The sequence below is a fragment of the Salvelinus alpinus genome, chromosome 16 (genome assembly GCF_045679555.1).
Source record: "Salvelinus alpinus chromosome 16, SLU_Salpinus.1, whole genome shotgun sequence".
NCBI lineage: Eukaryota > Metazoa > Chordata > Actinopteri > Salmoniformes > Salmonidae > Salvelinus > Salvelinus alpinus.
In genome coordinates, this window is record NC_092101.1 from 32,550,468 (window position 1) to 32,564,329 (window position 13,862).

Here is a 13,862-nt window from a genome sequence, read left to right on the forward strand (position 1 = left end):
TGGACAAATGGAACACCTATGTGTGAATGCTGTTCATTGACTACAGCTCAGCGTTCAACACCATAGTGCCCACAAAGCTCATCAATAAGCTAAGGACCCTTGGACTAAACACCTCCCTCTGCAACTGAACTTCCTGACGGGCCACCCCCAGGTGGTAAGGGTAGGCAACAACATGTCTGCTACGCTGATCCTCAACGCTGGGTGCGCCTCAGGCGTGTGTGCTTAGTCCCCTCCTGTACTCCCTGTTCACCCATGACTGCGTGGCCAAACACGACTCCAACAGCATTAAGTTTGCTGACAACACGACAGGGCTGTAGTGGAGCAGGTCGAGAGTTAAGTTCCTTGGTGTCCACATCACCAACGAACTGTCATGGTCCAAACACACCAAGACAGTCATGAAGAGGGTACGACAACACCTTTACCCCCTCAGGAGACTGAAAATATTTGTCATGGGTCCCCAGATCCTCAAAATGTTCTACAGCTGCACCACCACCTGGTATAGTAGCTGCTCGGCATCTGACCGTAAGGCCCTACAGAGGGAAGTGCATAGGGCCCAGTACATCACTGGGGCCAAGCTTCCTGCCGTCCAGGACCTATATACTAGGTGGTGTCAGAGGAAAGCCCAAACAATTGTCAAAGACTCCAGTCACCCAAGTCATTGACTTTTCTCTGCTACCGCACAGTAAGCGGTACGGTCTAGGTCCAAAAGGCTCCTTAACAGCTTCTACCCCCAAGCCATAAGACTGCTGAACAATTAATCAAATGGCCACCGGATTATTTACATTGACACACCCCACCCCTGCATTTGTTTTTTTACTCTGCTGCTACTCAATGTTTATTATCTATGCATATTCACACCACCCCTACCTACATGTACAAATTACCTCGACTAACCGGTACCCCCTGTATATAGCCTAGTTATTGTTATTCTAGTGTTACTTTTTAAATAATTTTTACTTTAGTTTATTTGGTAAATATTTTCCTAACTCTTTCTTGAACTGCACTGTTGGTTAAGGGCTTGTAAGTAAGCAATTCACGGTAAGGTCTACACATGTCAGTGCATGTGACAGTTTGATTTGATTAATGGATGATGACGATGATTTATAGAAGTGCTTGACTTGGACTGAAATAGGTTCCGGTACTAATTTTGGGTGTCGGTACTGTTTATATTTAAGTGCAGGAACTTCACAATACTTTTAAGCTAATATTTTATAAGATGTGTAGGAACTCAAGCAATATAACATTTTAGGTGCCGGTACTTGTATTTGTATATATTAGAGATCCCCATTAGCTGCTGTTCCGGTGAGCTCCTGCCCAAGTCAAGCACTAATGATCAGCCAGTCCAAGGAGGATATCCAGAAAGTCTTCATTACAATAAAAAGATGACACAATACTTGAAAACAGAGTGCACATTCAGATCTACACACTTGCATTTGTTCAGTGACTGAGATTTGACAAGACAAGCTGGATGCACAATGCCTCAATTTAGTATTATTCTTAGCAATTTTCAAACTGCATGCCAGTATACTGCAATAATAGCTATACACTCACTGAGAGTCAGTCCTGAACATTAACTTTTTTACATTCATACTTCCCATATCAGCATCCATCACCCTTGGATTGAGCAGTGGATTACAGCCCTAGGAGTCAGATCACCATTTTCTTCCCTTGAGGCATTAACTGTCATTCACCTTTAATCCCAGAGAGCTCTAGGTCTCTCAATCATGGCCCTAGATCAGTCTGGGTCAGGCACTTGCTCATTCACCTCTCTTATTTTACAGTCTAAACACGTGGAAAGGGTTTCAGAAACGAATCTGTTTTGGAGGTGACGTGGCGTCTCATATTTTTCTCTGATTCATTTCTAGGCTTTTAGATTAAAAGAATAGAACCGTTAAACACCCACCTCAAACTAAACATCCTATCTGCTGTCATCACACGCACGCGTGAGGTCTGACGTACTGCTCCCCTCTTGAACATTTAATTCAGGGATCCTCCCTAGTACAGCGGCAGACCGACAGGACAAGCAGATGCGCTGTTAGCGGAGCTACCGGATAACGATGAGTGATATTTCAAGATAATTAACAAAATAATATATCAATAGGTAGGTGACGTGATCTGCGTTGTTTTACCTGAGTAATGTAAAGATGGCGAGAGTGCTCAACAACTTGCTTCTGTTTACAATCAGACTCACGCTGAAGATCCGAGTTTTAGGGTATTGGTCGTTGATATACGGTTATTGTGCCCTCTGCACTGCCGTAGCGCTGCTGAAACTTTGGTGGAGCATCATTTTAAGGCCGTCAGCCACCTTTCAGTGGGGAATTCGCGAAACTCCCCCTGCTTGCTTGAATGACACGTCCTTGGGAACCCACTGTTACGTTAGAATAAAGGTATGGTACACTTTACATTGCACGTGAGAGGGAGCCTATTTGAGATTGGGAAATAGCCTTTTGTGTGCGTGAGACGTCTGTTTAGGTAATTCCGTATGTGCCTAGTTTGCTTGTAGAATTGAAATTAATTCGAAAAGGCCTGCGGGGTACGTGCAAATCGTGGGGCATCTGTTTTATTTTTGGGGAATTTCAGCGAAACGCCATATGCAGATATATTTGCAGTGTAGGCTTCTGTTATTATTCCAAGCTACTGTCTCTGTATATGCGCTCACCCCTCAGAGGTAGGTAGTGCTGAACGGACAGTCCCCTATAGCAGCAGCAATAGCAATTCGTGACCAATGTCACGATTTCATTCGAGTACCAAGATTAAAGGTACTATAAACTGTAGATTCACATTTCATTTGTATTTTTCGTTTAAATGTTTATTTATCAACACATTATTCCTTATAGGATTCACATAGCATGAACGCATGCTCGCAATAACAATGTGGCAGTTCAGTTGTAAGAATAATCCCCTATATTATTTGACATCCTAAGTAACCTGTGCGATTTAACTTTGTGCCAGTAAGTAGCTACATTTGGCCAGAAAATGCTTGAGCTAGACAATGTTATTACATCAGAAATTAGATAAAGTAGGTAGTCCATGCATATTATCCACACTTTACTCAACAGGTAGACCATAAGAACAACCTATTCTACATACCATTGCAACATGAATTCACAATAATTTGAATAGAATTGGCTACAAATGTTAGTGACAGATTGATTTCATAATATAAAGAATGCATCATACTGGAATGACCAGACAGAAGGCAGGCCAGGGCTGAGTTTATGGGATGGCCCTGCTCTATCCCTGTTCTATCCCTGCTTTACAGCGCCATAAAGCACACAGCAATGTTGGAGGATGAGAGTTGCATGTCACAGAGAGCACTACGTCCCAAATGGCATCCTATTCCCTATGTAGTGCACTACTTTCGACCAGAGCCCATATTAGTGCACTATATAGGGAATAGAGTGTCATTTGGGACACAGCCAGAGACCAGCAGACAGTAAGAGCCCACGTGATAGTGATCAGGGAAGTGTTGACATATAACAGTGTGTCCCTGGTGACTGACTGATCTGTCTTCCGTCTCCGTCTTTATTCTCAGGAGTCTGGTCTGAGGTTTCACTATGTCGCTGCTGGAGAGAGAGGGAAACCGCTCATGCTGTTTTTGCATGGATTCCCAGAGTTCTGGTAAGACATCTAGACTACACAGTGCGTCTGCACATTATACACACACAAAGGGCTGGTGTTTCAACCCGGACACAGATTAAGCCTAGTTCTGGACTGAAAGGCACTTTCAATTGAAATTCTCAATTTATCTTGCTTTTTAGTCAAGGACTAGGCTTAATCTGTGTCCAGGAAACAGGCCCATAGAGACTCAACTAATGTATTGGTATTGCCTGGCCAGGTCATTTTTTGTTTGTTCTTGTGTTTTTATGCTGAGAAAGCATTTTGGAAAGGAGCTCCTTTGCAAACTAACTAACCAGGACCCCCATGAAACACTGACCCCGGGGCCTCCCGAGTGGCGCAGCAGTTTAAGGCACTGCATCGCTACAGATCCGCTACAGATCCGGGTTCAATCCTGGGCTGTGTCGCAGATGACTGCGACTGGGAGACCCATGTCCCAGCGGGTGCACAATTGGCACAGCGTTGTCCAGGTTAGGGGAGGGTTTGGCCGGCTGGGATGTCCTTGTCCCATTGGGGTCTAGCGCATCCTTGTGGCAGCCAGGCGCATGCATGCTGACTTCGGTCGCCAGCTCTACTGTGTTTCTTGTACTGTGTCAAGAATCAGTGCGACTTGGCGGGGTCGTGTTTCGTAGGACGCACGGCTCTCGACCTTCGCCTCTCCTGAGTCCTTACTGGAGTTGCAGCGATGGGACAAGACTGTAACTACCAATTGGATATCACGAAAAAGGGGTAATAATAATACCAACAACAAGAAAAACCACCAATCCCATAACTACTGTATCGATCCCACACAACAGTACTGTGTCAAGTAACCAACGCTCTGCTGTACATTACTTCTGCATCAAAAGACCATATCTCAGTTGGGGTCTTCATACTATGTGATTCTTCAATTACAGCATTCCTATTAGACTTTATTGCTTATTAGGATAGCTAAGGCTCTAATGTTCCTTGTTCCTCTTTCCACCATGTTTCATAAAAAATTATATGGAGTCTAGTAGTGAGGTCGACCTCTGGAATGGGGCTAAATTAAGAGGTTGTCAAGTGCTGTAAGCTAGTCCATATCTCAGGGAACTCACAGAGCAGCAGAAAGGACAGGACCGGGCTTAATTAATGGGTCTTCTTGGGTCTATTCCGCCTCACTGCCCATCTACTGCACAGGAATCCATGATGAACTCTGAATGTGTCCCAAATGGCACCCTATTCTGTATATAGTGCACTACTTTTGACCAGAGCCATATGGGTCCTGGTCAAAAGCAGTGCATTTATAGGATTAGTGTGCCATTTGGGACGTAGCGTCTCTCTCTGCCGTGCTAGCTGGACAGACAGATTCTTCTCCCACTTAATTCAGTGTTTAAAAAGTGCTAAACCCAAGTTTCCCTTATCACTCAGAATAGAGAGAGGCTTGGTGTGTGGGTGATTGGGGGGCTGTGAAGGAACTGGAAGTGCCTGTGTTATTTTAAACCTCATCTATATTCTAAGATGTTGGGTTTCTCTGCTCCAGACCTGTTTCCCAAATGGCACCGTTTTCCCTGTAGTGCACTACTTTTGACCAGGGCCCATCTCTTATTCTGACTCAACAGAACCCCAGTCAGACCTTGTGCTCCTCCTCTGTGGGGCTTTGAGCTCTGAGGAGCCTCAGCCTCCAGTCCACAGAAGATAGATCCACAGCAGACATGATCTTCAATTAGAGAGCTTTTGCTCTCCACTATGATGATTGCGCGGATTAGAATTGGGGAAAAGAACATCTCATATATTAAAAACTCAGCAAGAAAAGAAACGTCCCTTTTTCAGGACCCTGTCTTTCAAAGATAATTCGTAAAAATCAATATAACTTCACAGATCTTCATTTATAAAGGGTTTAAACACTGTTCCCCATGCTTGTTCAATGAACCATAAACAATTAATGAACATGCACCTGTGGAACGGTCATTAAGACACTAACAGCTTACAGATGGTAGGCAATTAAGGTCACAGTTCTGAAAACTTAGGATGCTGAAGAGGCCTATCTACTGACTCTGAAAAACACCAAAAGAAAGATGCCCAGGGTCCCTGCTCGTCTGTGTGAACGTGCCTTAGGTATGCTGCAAGGATTCATAAGGACTGCAGATGTGGCCAGGGCAATAAATTGCATTGTCCTTACTGCGAGATGCCTAAGACAGCGCTACAGGGAGAAAGGATGGACAGTAGATTGTCCTTGCAGTGGCAGACCACATGTAACAACACCTGCACAGGATTGGTACATCTGAACATCACACCTGCGGGACAGGTATAGGATAGCAACAACAACTGCCCGAGTTACACCAGGAACGCGCAATCCCTCCATCAGTGCTCAGACTGTCCGCAATAGGCTGAGAGAGGCTGGACTGAGGGCTTTTAGGCCTGTTGTAAGGCAGGTTCTCACCAGACATCACCGGCACCTATGGACACAAACCCACCGTCGCTGGACCAGACAGGATTTGCAAAAGTGCTCTTCACTGACGAGTAGCAGTTTTGTCTCACCAGGGGTGATAGTCGGATTCGCGTTTATCGTCGGAGGAATGAGCGTTACACCGAGGTCTGTACTCTGGAGCGGGATCGATTTGGAGGTGGAGGGTCCGTCATGGTCTGGGGCGGTGTGTCACAGCATCATCGGACTGAGCTTGTTGTCATTGCAGGTAATCTCAACGCTGTGCGTTACAGGGAAGACATCCTCCTCCCTCATGTGGTACCCTTCCTGCAGGCTCATCCTGACATGACCCTCCAGCATGACAATGGCACCAGCCATACTACTCGTTCTGTGTGTGATTTCCTGCAAGATGGGAATATCAGTGTTCTGCCATGGCCAGCGAAGAGCCCGGATCCCATTGAGCACGTCTGGGACCTGTTGGATTGGAGGGTGAGGGCTAGGGCCATTCCCCCAAGAAATGTCCAGAAACTTGCAGGTGCCTTGGTGGAAGAGTGGGGTAACATCTCACAGCAAGAACTGGCAAATCTGGTGCAGTCCATGAGGAGGAGATGCACTGCAGTACTTAATGCAGCTGGTGGCCACACCAGATACTGACTGTTACTTTTGATTTTGACCCCCCCCCCTTGTTCAGGGACACATTATTCAATTTCTACTAGTCAAATGTCGGTGGAACTTGTTCAGTTTATGTCTCAGTTGTTTAATCTTGTCGTGTTCATACAAATTTTTATGCAGTTGACAGTGAGAGGATGTTTATTGAGAGGAGGAGTAGGAGGAGTTTACAAAGGTGACCTTCACTCCGTTTGGAAGGGAAGAAGGGAAGCCGAGTGCCAGTAGAAATAATGCAGTTTAAGATACAGCAACTTTGTAGGTACATTCAAGAGAGAAACACACAGCGTTTTTATAGAAGAATATATGCCTAGGTAGAAGTTTGTGGTTTTTCAGCAGTGTGCACTATGCTGAATGTCCTCTACTGATTGCCGTAGTGGAGATGGGGTTTAATAATGAAGTACTGTCTTGTGTGATTTTCTCCTCTCACCAAGACTAAGATGGTTCTTGTGTCTCTCTCTCTGTCTCGGTCCGTCTCTCGCCCTCCCTCTCTCTTTCAATGTCTCCCCCTCACTCTCTCTCTTTCTCTCTCTGTCCACCTGCCCCCAGGTTTTCCTGGCGCCACCAGCTGCGTGAGTTTAAGAGTGAGTTCCGTGTGGTGGCCATTGACATGCGAGGCTACGGGGAGTCCGACTTGCCGTCATCCACAGAGAGCTACCGCTTTGATTACCTGGTCACAGACGTCAAGGACATTGTGGAATACCTAGGTAAGAGTGTACAACCATGTCTTTTTTCTGTGTTTTACATCCATGTTTATGCAGAAATACACACGGAGACAGATGTATATATGATGGAAGATGAAACAAAACATGCCCACTCTGATTCAGGGATAGACACTTTAGGGACCATGACTACCCATATTATGAAACATCACTCCATGGGAACAAAGAGAAAGGGTGACACAGCCTGGTGTCCTGAGCTGAGTCAAAGTTAAACTTGTTTCTCGTTGTAATACTGTGTGGACTGGACAGCCTGTGAACACCCTGTGGGCCTACAACACAGCAGGACATGACAGGCTTACTCTGACTCACGGTGACTGACCATGGGTTGTCGTGCTGATACACACTAACTACAGAGCCCCCAGCCTGGCAGCAGGCTGGCAGCAGGCAGCACGGAGCATGCTCTCTATCACTCAGTGAAACAGGAAGCATCCACTCAGACCTGGGGTCCTCTGTGTCTGTGTAACACCAGTATCCCTCACCTTGTGTCAGACTGATATTTCAAATAGCAGTACAACTGACAATTATTTTCTTTGCAGGCAAAATATTGACCTTTTTTAAACAAACAAGATGAACTGTGGTCATATTATATTCATCATGCCAGACTCCTGCCCAAAACATCCTCTGTCGCACTTGTACACCAGACTGGCTCAGTTGTTCCCTATAAGCTGACTAAGAAGATGACTAATAAGCTGAATAATCAGGCATCACATTGTTCACATTGCACACTGTAAGAAGATTGTTCTACTTCACGAGGTAGTGTATCTTGGCAAGGAGACTCAACTCCAAGAAGGTGAATGAATGGTGCTGGACAAATACACACACACACACACTCATACTTTACTCCATATCTCCTCAGGTTACAACAGATGTCACCTGGTCGGCCATGATTGGGGAGGAACCATCGCCTGGCTGTTCGCCATCCACTACCCCGAGATGGTCACCAAACTCATCGTCCTAAACTGCCCCCATCCATCTGTCTTCAGTGGTATGTCCTAAATGGCCCCCATCCATCTGTCTTCAGTGGTATGTCCTAATGTACTAAACTGCCCCCATCCATCTGTCTTCAGTGGTATGTCCTAAACTGCCCCCATCCATCTGTCTTCAGTGGTATGTCCTAAACTGTCCCCATCCATCTGTCTTCAGTGGTATGTCCTAAACTGTCTCCATCCATCTGTCTTCAGTGGTATGTCCTAAACTGCCACCACTCCTCTGTCTTCACTGGCACATCCTAACTTCCCTCTGCTTTCAAGTTTCAGTTTTGCAAAGTAAATTAGTTTAGCATAAAATGACAGGGACTACATTGGTGAATACACTGTGGACTGAATACACCAATCGACTAGTCCCTGGAACATCATTGTCCTGAACTGCCCCCATCCCTCTGTGTTAACTGGTACGTCATCACCATCACCATCCTTAGATGAACAACAGATGAAACAGCCTACTGTATGTCACAAATATACAATTATTAAATCAATCGGATGTGAGAGAAACCTCCTCTTCCTCCTTGTGCTAATTAGAGATTACCATCTTTAATTGTGAGGTATGTATTATTACCCCCATGCAGTGTTTTCTGCATCCATCTGGTAGTTCCTCAGTCTCCTTCATTGAGGGGAAGATGGAGGAGGTAATTATACAGTAGTGCTTTAATATGGAGCTGGAGCAGCTGGCTAGACTGGGCTGGAGGAGCGGAAATGAGAGGAGAGGATAGAGGGGAGGTCACTGGCAGACATCCACAGCCTCTCTCTCCCTAGCAACTGCACTACGCTGGATTCGTCTCTTGCTTAACATCCATACTTGCATGCCACTTAGAATACATGCCCAAAACATTGCTTCATTCTAAGTGGTATGCAAGTGTTTATTTTGGAACTTTTTCTCATCCTCTCTTTTTTGTCTTATTTTCCTCTTTTCCCTCACACCCGCTCCTCTTTTCTCTCATATCCTCTTCTCCTCTCCTGTCCCTCCCTCCCTCCTCTCTCCCTCTCCTCTTTTCTTTCCTCTGTTCTCTCCTCTCTCCTATCCTCTCCTCTCCTGTCCTCTTTTCTCTCCTCTCCTCTTTTCTCTACTCTCCTCTCCCTACCTCCCTCTCCTCTTTTCTCTCCTGTTCTCCCCTGTCCTTTTCTTCCCTCTCCTGCCCTCCTCTCTCCCTCTGTCTTCTCTCCTCTTTCCTCCATGTTTCTAGATTATGCCCTGCGTCATCCCAGTCAGCTGCTCAAGTCCAGCTACTTCTTCTTCTTCCAGCTGTCTCGCTTCCCAGAGCTCATGCTCTCCATCAATGATTTCAAGGTGAAGCATGTCGCATGTGTTTGAATGACCTCAAGGTGAAAAATACAGAACTGTTCCAGGCAACAGGAAGTTGCCTTTGTGTGTATGTCGAAGGGGAGGGGATTCTTGTTGTGATGGTTGTGCCTCAAAGAGTCTGTGTATGGTGACAATTTATAGAGTGTAGTAGTTGCAGGCAATCTATCATTGAATGGTAAATGGAGCAAAAATATGTTGGCTTTTTTGTTATTGACAGGAAGGCATGTTATTTATTTTTTAGCTATCATGAATATCAATGAATAATGAGTAACTATGTTACAAGAAGGCAATCAAATTGATCATGTCTCAAAAAAGCAATGCATTCCCATATGCATTTTGTTCCAATATATACTGTAGTGGAGAGAGACGGCTGTCATCCATGATGTTATGCCTAAGTCCTTTTCAGTTGAGTGTAGGTCATCTCACAGTAGTCAACACAACCGCCATGGCATTTATAGAGCCTCATACAACCTGTATTACTGTGACAGTGACATAAGCGACCTTGTCTGTGTGTGCAATCCAGTTCAAATCACACCTTGAGCACATCCGGAAACACACACACACTCACCCAGTGTGTCCTTCTGTCCCCTCTGTACTGTAGGCACTGAAGGGTCTGTTCACCAGCCGTAGTACAGGGATTGGGAGGAAGGGTCGATGGCTCACTGCAGAGGACATGGAGGCCTATCTCTACGCCTTCTCCCAGCCAGGGGCCCTCACCGGGGCCCTCAACTACTACAGGAATGTCTTCAGGTTAAGATTATGAACCAATGAAATTCTTAATTAGTGAGCTCTGTATTTGGTCTCCTGTGGGCATCCCTACTTATGTATGACATGCCCATTGAACATGTCGTAGCTGACCACCATTGTGTACCCTCATTTGAGATACGGTATTACTTCAAGCGCCTTATGATAATGTGAATCATTAGCTCCCTCTTGTGTTGTAAATGCTGTTTGATGAAAGTGCACTACTACAGTACATTAAAAATAAGTTCCTCTTATGAAAACTCAGTGGTTGTGTAATAAGTACAGAGGTCTTGGAATCAGACTACATGATGAGAAATAATTGGGCTTTAGAATAATGTATTCTGTTAGTTTTTTTGTATTGTTTGTCTTTGACAAGTTGACTCCTATAATGAATAAGAGAAAGCCTGGATGATTCCGTGTTGATACAATGTAATCTCTGGCACTCTGTGTCTCTCTGTGTCTCTCTGTGTCTCTCTCTCTCACTCACTCACTCACTCACTCACAGCATCAGAGAGTACATGTGTTTTTGACATGTGAACTGTACATGCATGACTGACTTCACCATCTGCTCTTCTTCCTTAAGCAGCCAGCCAGTGTCTGTCAGAACAGAACAGCATATTTTATTCTGCTCGGAATTATATAATATGAATGTCACTGACACATTATCAATTAGCGTGAGAAACATGTTCTATAAATCTATTATTCAATTAGCCTCTCCACAAGTTTACAACACAGGTAACATACATGGATACCACGTGAATACTGGACATCAAGTCTGCATTAAACCAGTTTTCTGGTTCTCAGATGTGTTGCTTTTTAATGTGGAAAATTTGAATTTTCAGTTTACTTCCATAATTGACTGAGTAGAAATGGAATTGACCCCAAACCATTTCAGATCTGATCATGCTTTCTCCACAGGTAACATGGATAGCACATAAAAATATTAAACTCGTCTACATCATGATGGAACGCGAGTGTTTACTGTAACCAGTTTCATATAAGCAACCCATCTCAGATCTGTATAGCACATCATATGATTGGTTTTAAGCAACTCATCTCAGGTCTGTTATTAATATTCTCTCCACAGTTCCCTCCCACTCAGCCAGAATGATGTCATGTCCCCGGTGTTGTTGTTGTGGAGTGAGAGAGATGCCTTCCTGGAGCAGGAGATGGCTGAGGCGTGCCGTGTCTACATCAGGAATCACTTCCGACTCAACATCATCTCTGGGGCCAGCCACTGGCTACAGCAGGACCAGCCTGACATCGTCAACACACTCATATGGACCTTCCTCAAAGAGGGAGAGGGCCGCAAAACCTACAGGAACTGAATCTAGCTAGGTCTACATCCCAAATGGCACAATTTCTTCCTATACAGTGACTTACTTCTGACCAGAGCCCTACGGGTTCTGTTCAAAAGCAGTGCACTATATAGAGAATAGGGTGCCATTTGGACACCCTAAAACAGGGCCTCCTCCCTCCCCACCAGCCACCCCTACCATAGAACGGGGCCTCTTCCCTCCTTCACTCCCTCCCTCTGTCCCCACCAGCCACCTCTACCACTAGAAGCCTGGAATATTCCTGTGAAAAACCAACCAATATAATGACAATGCAATCATTCTTTAAATCTTTGCACATTTCAGATATTTTTTTTAATGTCAAAAGAAAGTGAAAGAGAAAAAAAGCACATTTTATTGAGAGGACACTGAGTAGTACAGTAGTATGTTTGACACATATTCAGTACTCTTTTGCACATGACATCTGCCTTAAAGTTTGTAGGTTACAACATTACAAATGTGTGGCAAAATCTCCTTGTGAGTTTGTATTGTGTGGTGCCTTTAAATGTAATGTTGTATAATGTTTTGCGGCGTTGTAAAATTGTGCCATGTCTTCTGAGGTTGAGCTGTGGCTTTTGTCTGCTATATGTGTCACTGGATTGCTCCTCACTATTTTGGACACAATTCTTTGAGATCCCTCTTGTCCCACACCCTTGGCTTTGTCCCAAATGGCACCTTGTTCCCTATTTAGTGCACTGCTTTTGACCAGGGCCCATAGGGCTCTCTTCAAAAGTAGTGCACTTTACAGGGAATAGGGGGTCATTTGGGACGTAAACGCAGACCCTCTATCAGGTAGCGTTGTCTTACAGAAAATATTGTTATTTTTGTATTTTTTTGATTATTTACTCAGATATTTGAGAATGTTGTTATTATGAGATTCCTGTATATAACAACAGTGATGGTTCAATATTGTACACTTTTTTGAATCTCTTCCTACTACACACTGCATTTTGAAATCCACTGAGCCAGGTCTGCACCATTTAGATTTTTAAGCAAATAAACTATAATGTGAAGCCTGGGGAGTCATTGTCAATCTTTTTAACTGACCTACTGAATAGACTATTGAATGTATGGATGACAGACACAACCTGACAATTTGCATGCCTGCTGTGTCACAGAACCAGCCATGTCATTATATCAGAACTATCAGAACAGAATTATATTATATCAGAACACTAATTAAAATTAGATTGGGCTGGTTTAGAGATGGCAATCCCTCTAGTTCAAAATAGTTTACTGTGTTTTATTTATCTGTTTGGAGAAATAGAATGCAATATGAGTATTTACTACACAGTACGACATTTAATACCCATTTATATTCACGCCTATTCATGCATTTATGGTAAAAGTACATTTTCCCTATGTCACCTGGCACAGCAATCGTGTTACTTGCAAAGAAATTCAATTGAAATGGTATTAAAATGTTTCTTGTTCAACATTGCAGCCGACAGTGTAGGCAACTGCTGATTGATCTATTTATCCATGATGCATTACGGATTTGAATCTCTAGAAAACAGCCATTTGACACGTTAGAGCGGATCCATTTTTTCAGATTCCAAAGTGTGTTGCGTTATGGGAATGCAATTGTCCGACTTGCGACTGCATGAACTTAACAAATGTCATGAAGTTTTGACTGCACTTGACTGCAAGTTTATGCAGTTGCTCTTTAACAATTTCATCCTGCAGCCATCGCCTGCATTGTGGGAGGCTCAATTGTCACCCAATCATAAGGGTGTTTTTATTTGACCCACGTGAACGTGACCAAAGACATGACTGAAACGAACTAACTTTGCACAATTCATGTATACAGTAGACAAATTAATGGGCACGTTTGAGTGGCAATGCGAAAGTAGTCGACTGTAGACGGAAGTCCACAAGTAAATTCGGGGGAGTACATATGCATGGATAGCAAGTCAGACAACTTCTGCTGTTTCAAGGAAACGCGGCAAAGGCAGAAATGGCATTTGCCTTTGTTATTGCCGATTAAGTGGACGCTATCGAAATTCCACTTCTCATACACGAAGCTCAACATGATCAACATGGTCCAAGGAATGAATATCCTGATGATAGGGACATTAGATACCAGCCCAAGTT

General features: G+C 44.2%; 1 protein-coding gene across 1 annotated transcript; it reads left to right on the forward strand.

Moving 5' to 3' along the window:
* Positions 1–1,923: 1,923 nt before the first annotated feature.
* On the forward strand, positions 1,924–12,781 carry LOC139541366 (epoxide hydrolase 4-like). Its single transcript, XM_071345952.1, has 7 exons — positions 1,924–2,387; positions 3,536–3,621; positions 7,220–7,377; positions 8,249–8,377; positions 9,572–9,675; positions 10,292–10,440; positions 11,522–12,781. Exons 1-7 carry the CDS (start codon positions 2,145–2,147, stop codon positions 11,760–11,762), a joined length of 1,110 nt encoding a protein of 369 aa, XP_071202053.1. The 5' UTR covers positions 1,924–2,144; the 3' UTR covers positions 11,763–12,781.
* Positions 12,782–13,862: the final 1,081 nt, after the last annotated feature.

What these genes read in the sequence shown, in the direction of transcription:
- LOC139541366 (XM_071345952.1), top strand. Translation starts at nt 2,145, where the DNA reads ATGGCGAGAGTGCTCAACAACTTGCTTCTGTTTACAATCAGACTCACG. An exon ending in CCATCCATCTGTCTTCAGTG is followed by an intron (nt 8,378 to 9,571) that starts GTATGTCCTAAA and finishes CCATGTTTCTAG; the next exon opens with ATTATGCCCTGCGTCATCCC. An exon ending in TCTCCATCAATGATTTCAAG is followed by an intron (nt 9,676 to 10,291) that starts GTGAAGCATGTC and finishes TCTGTACTGTAG; the next exon opens with GCACTGAAGGGTCTGTTCAC.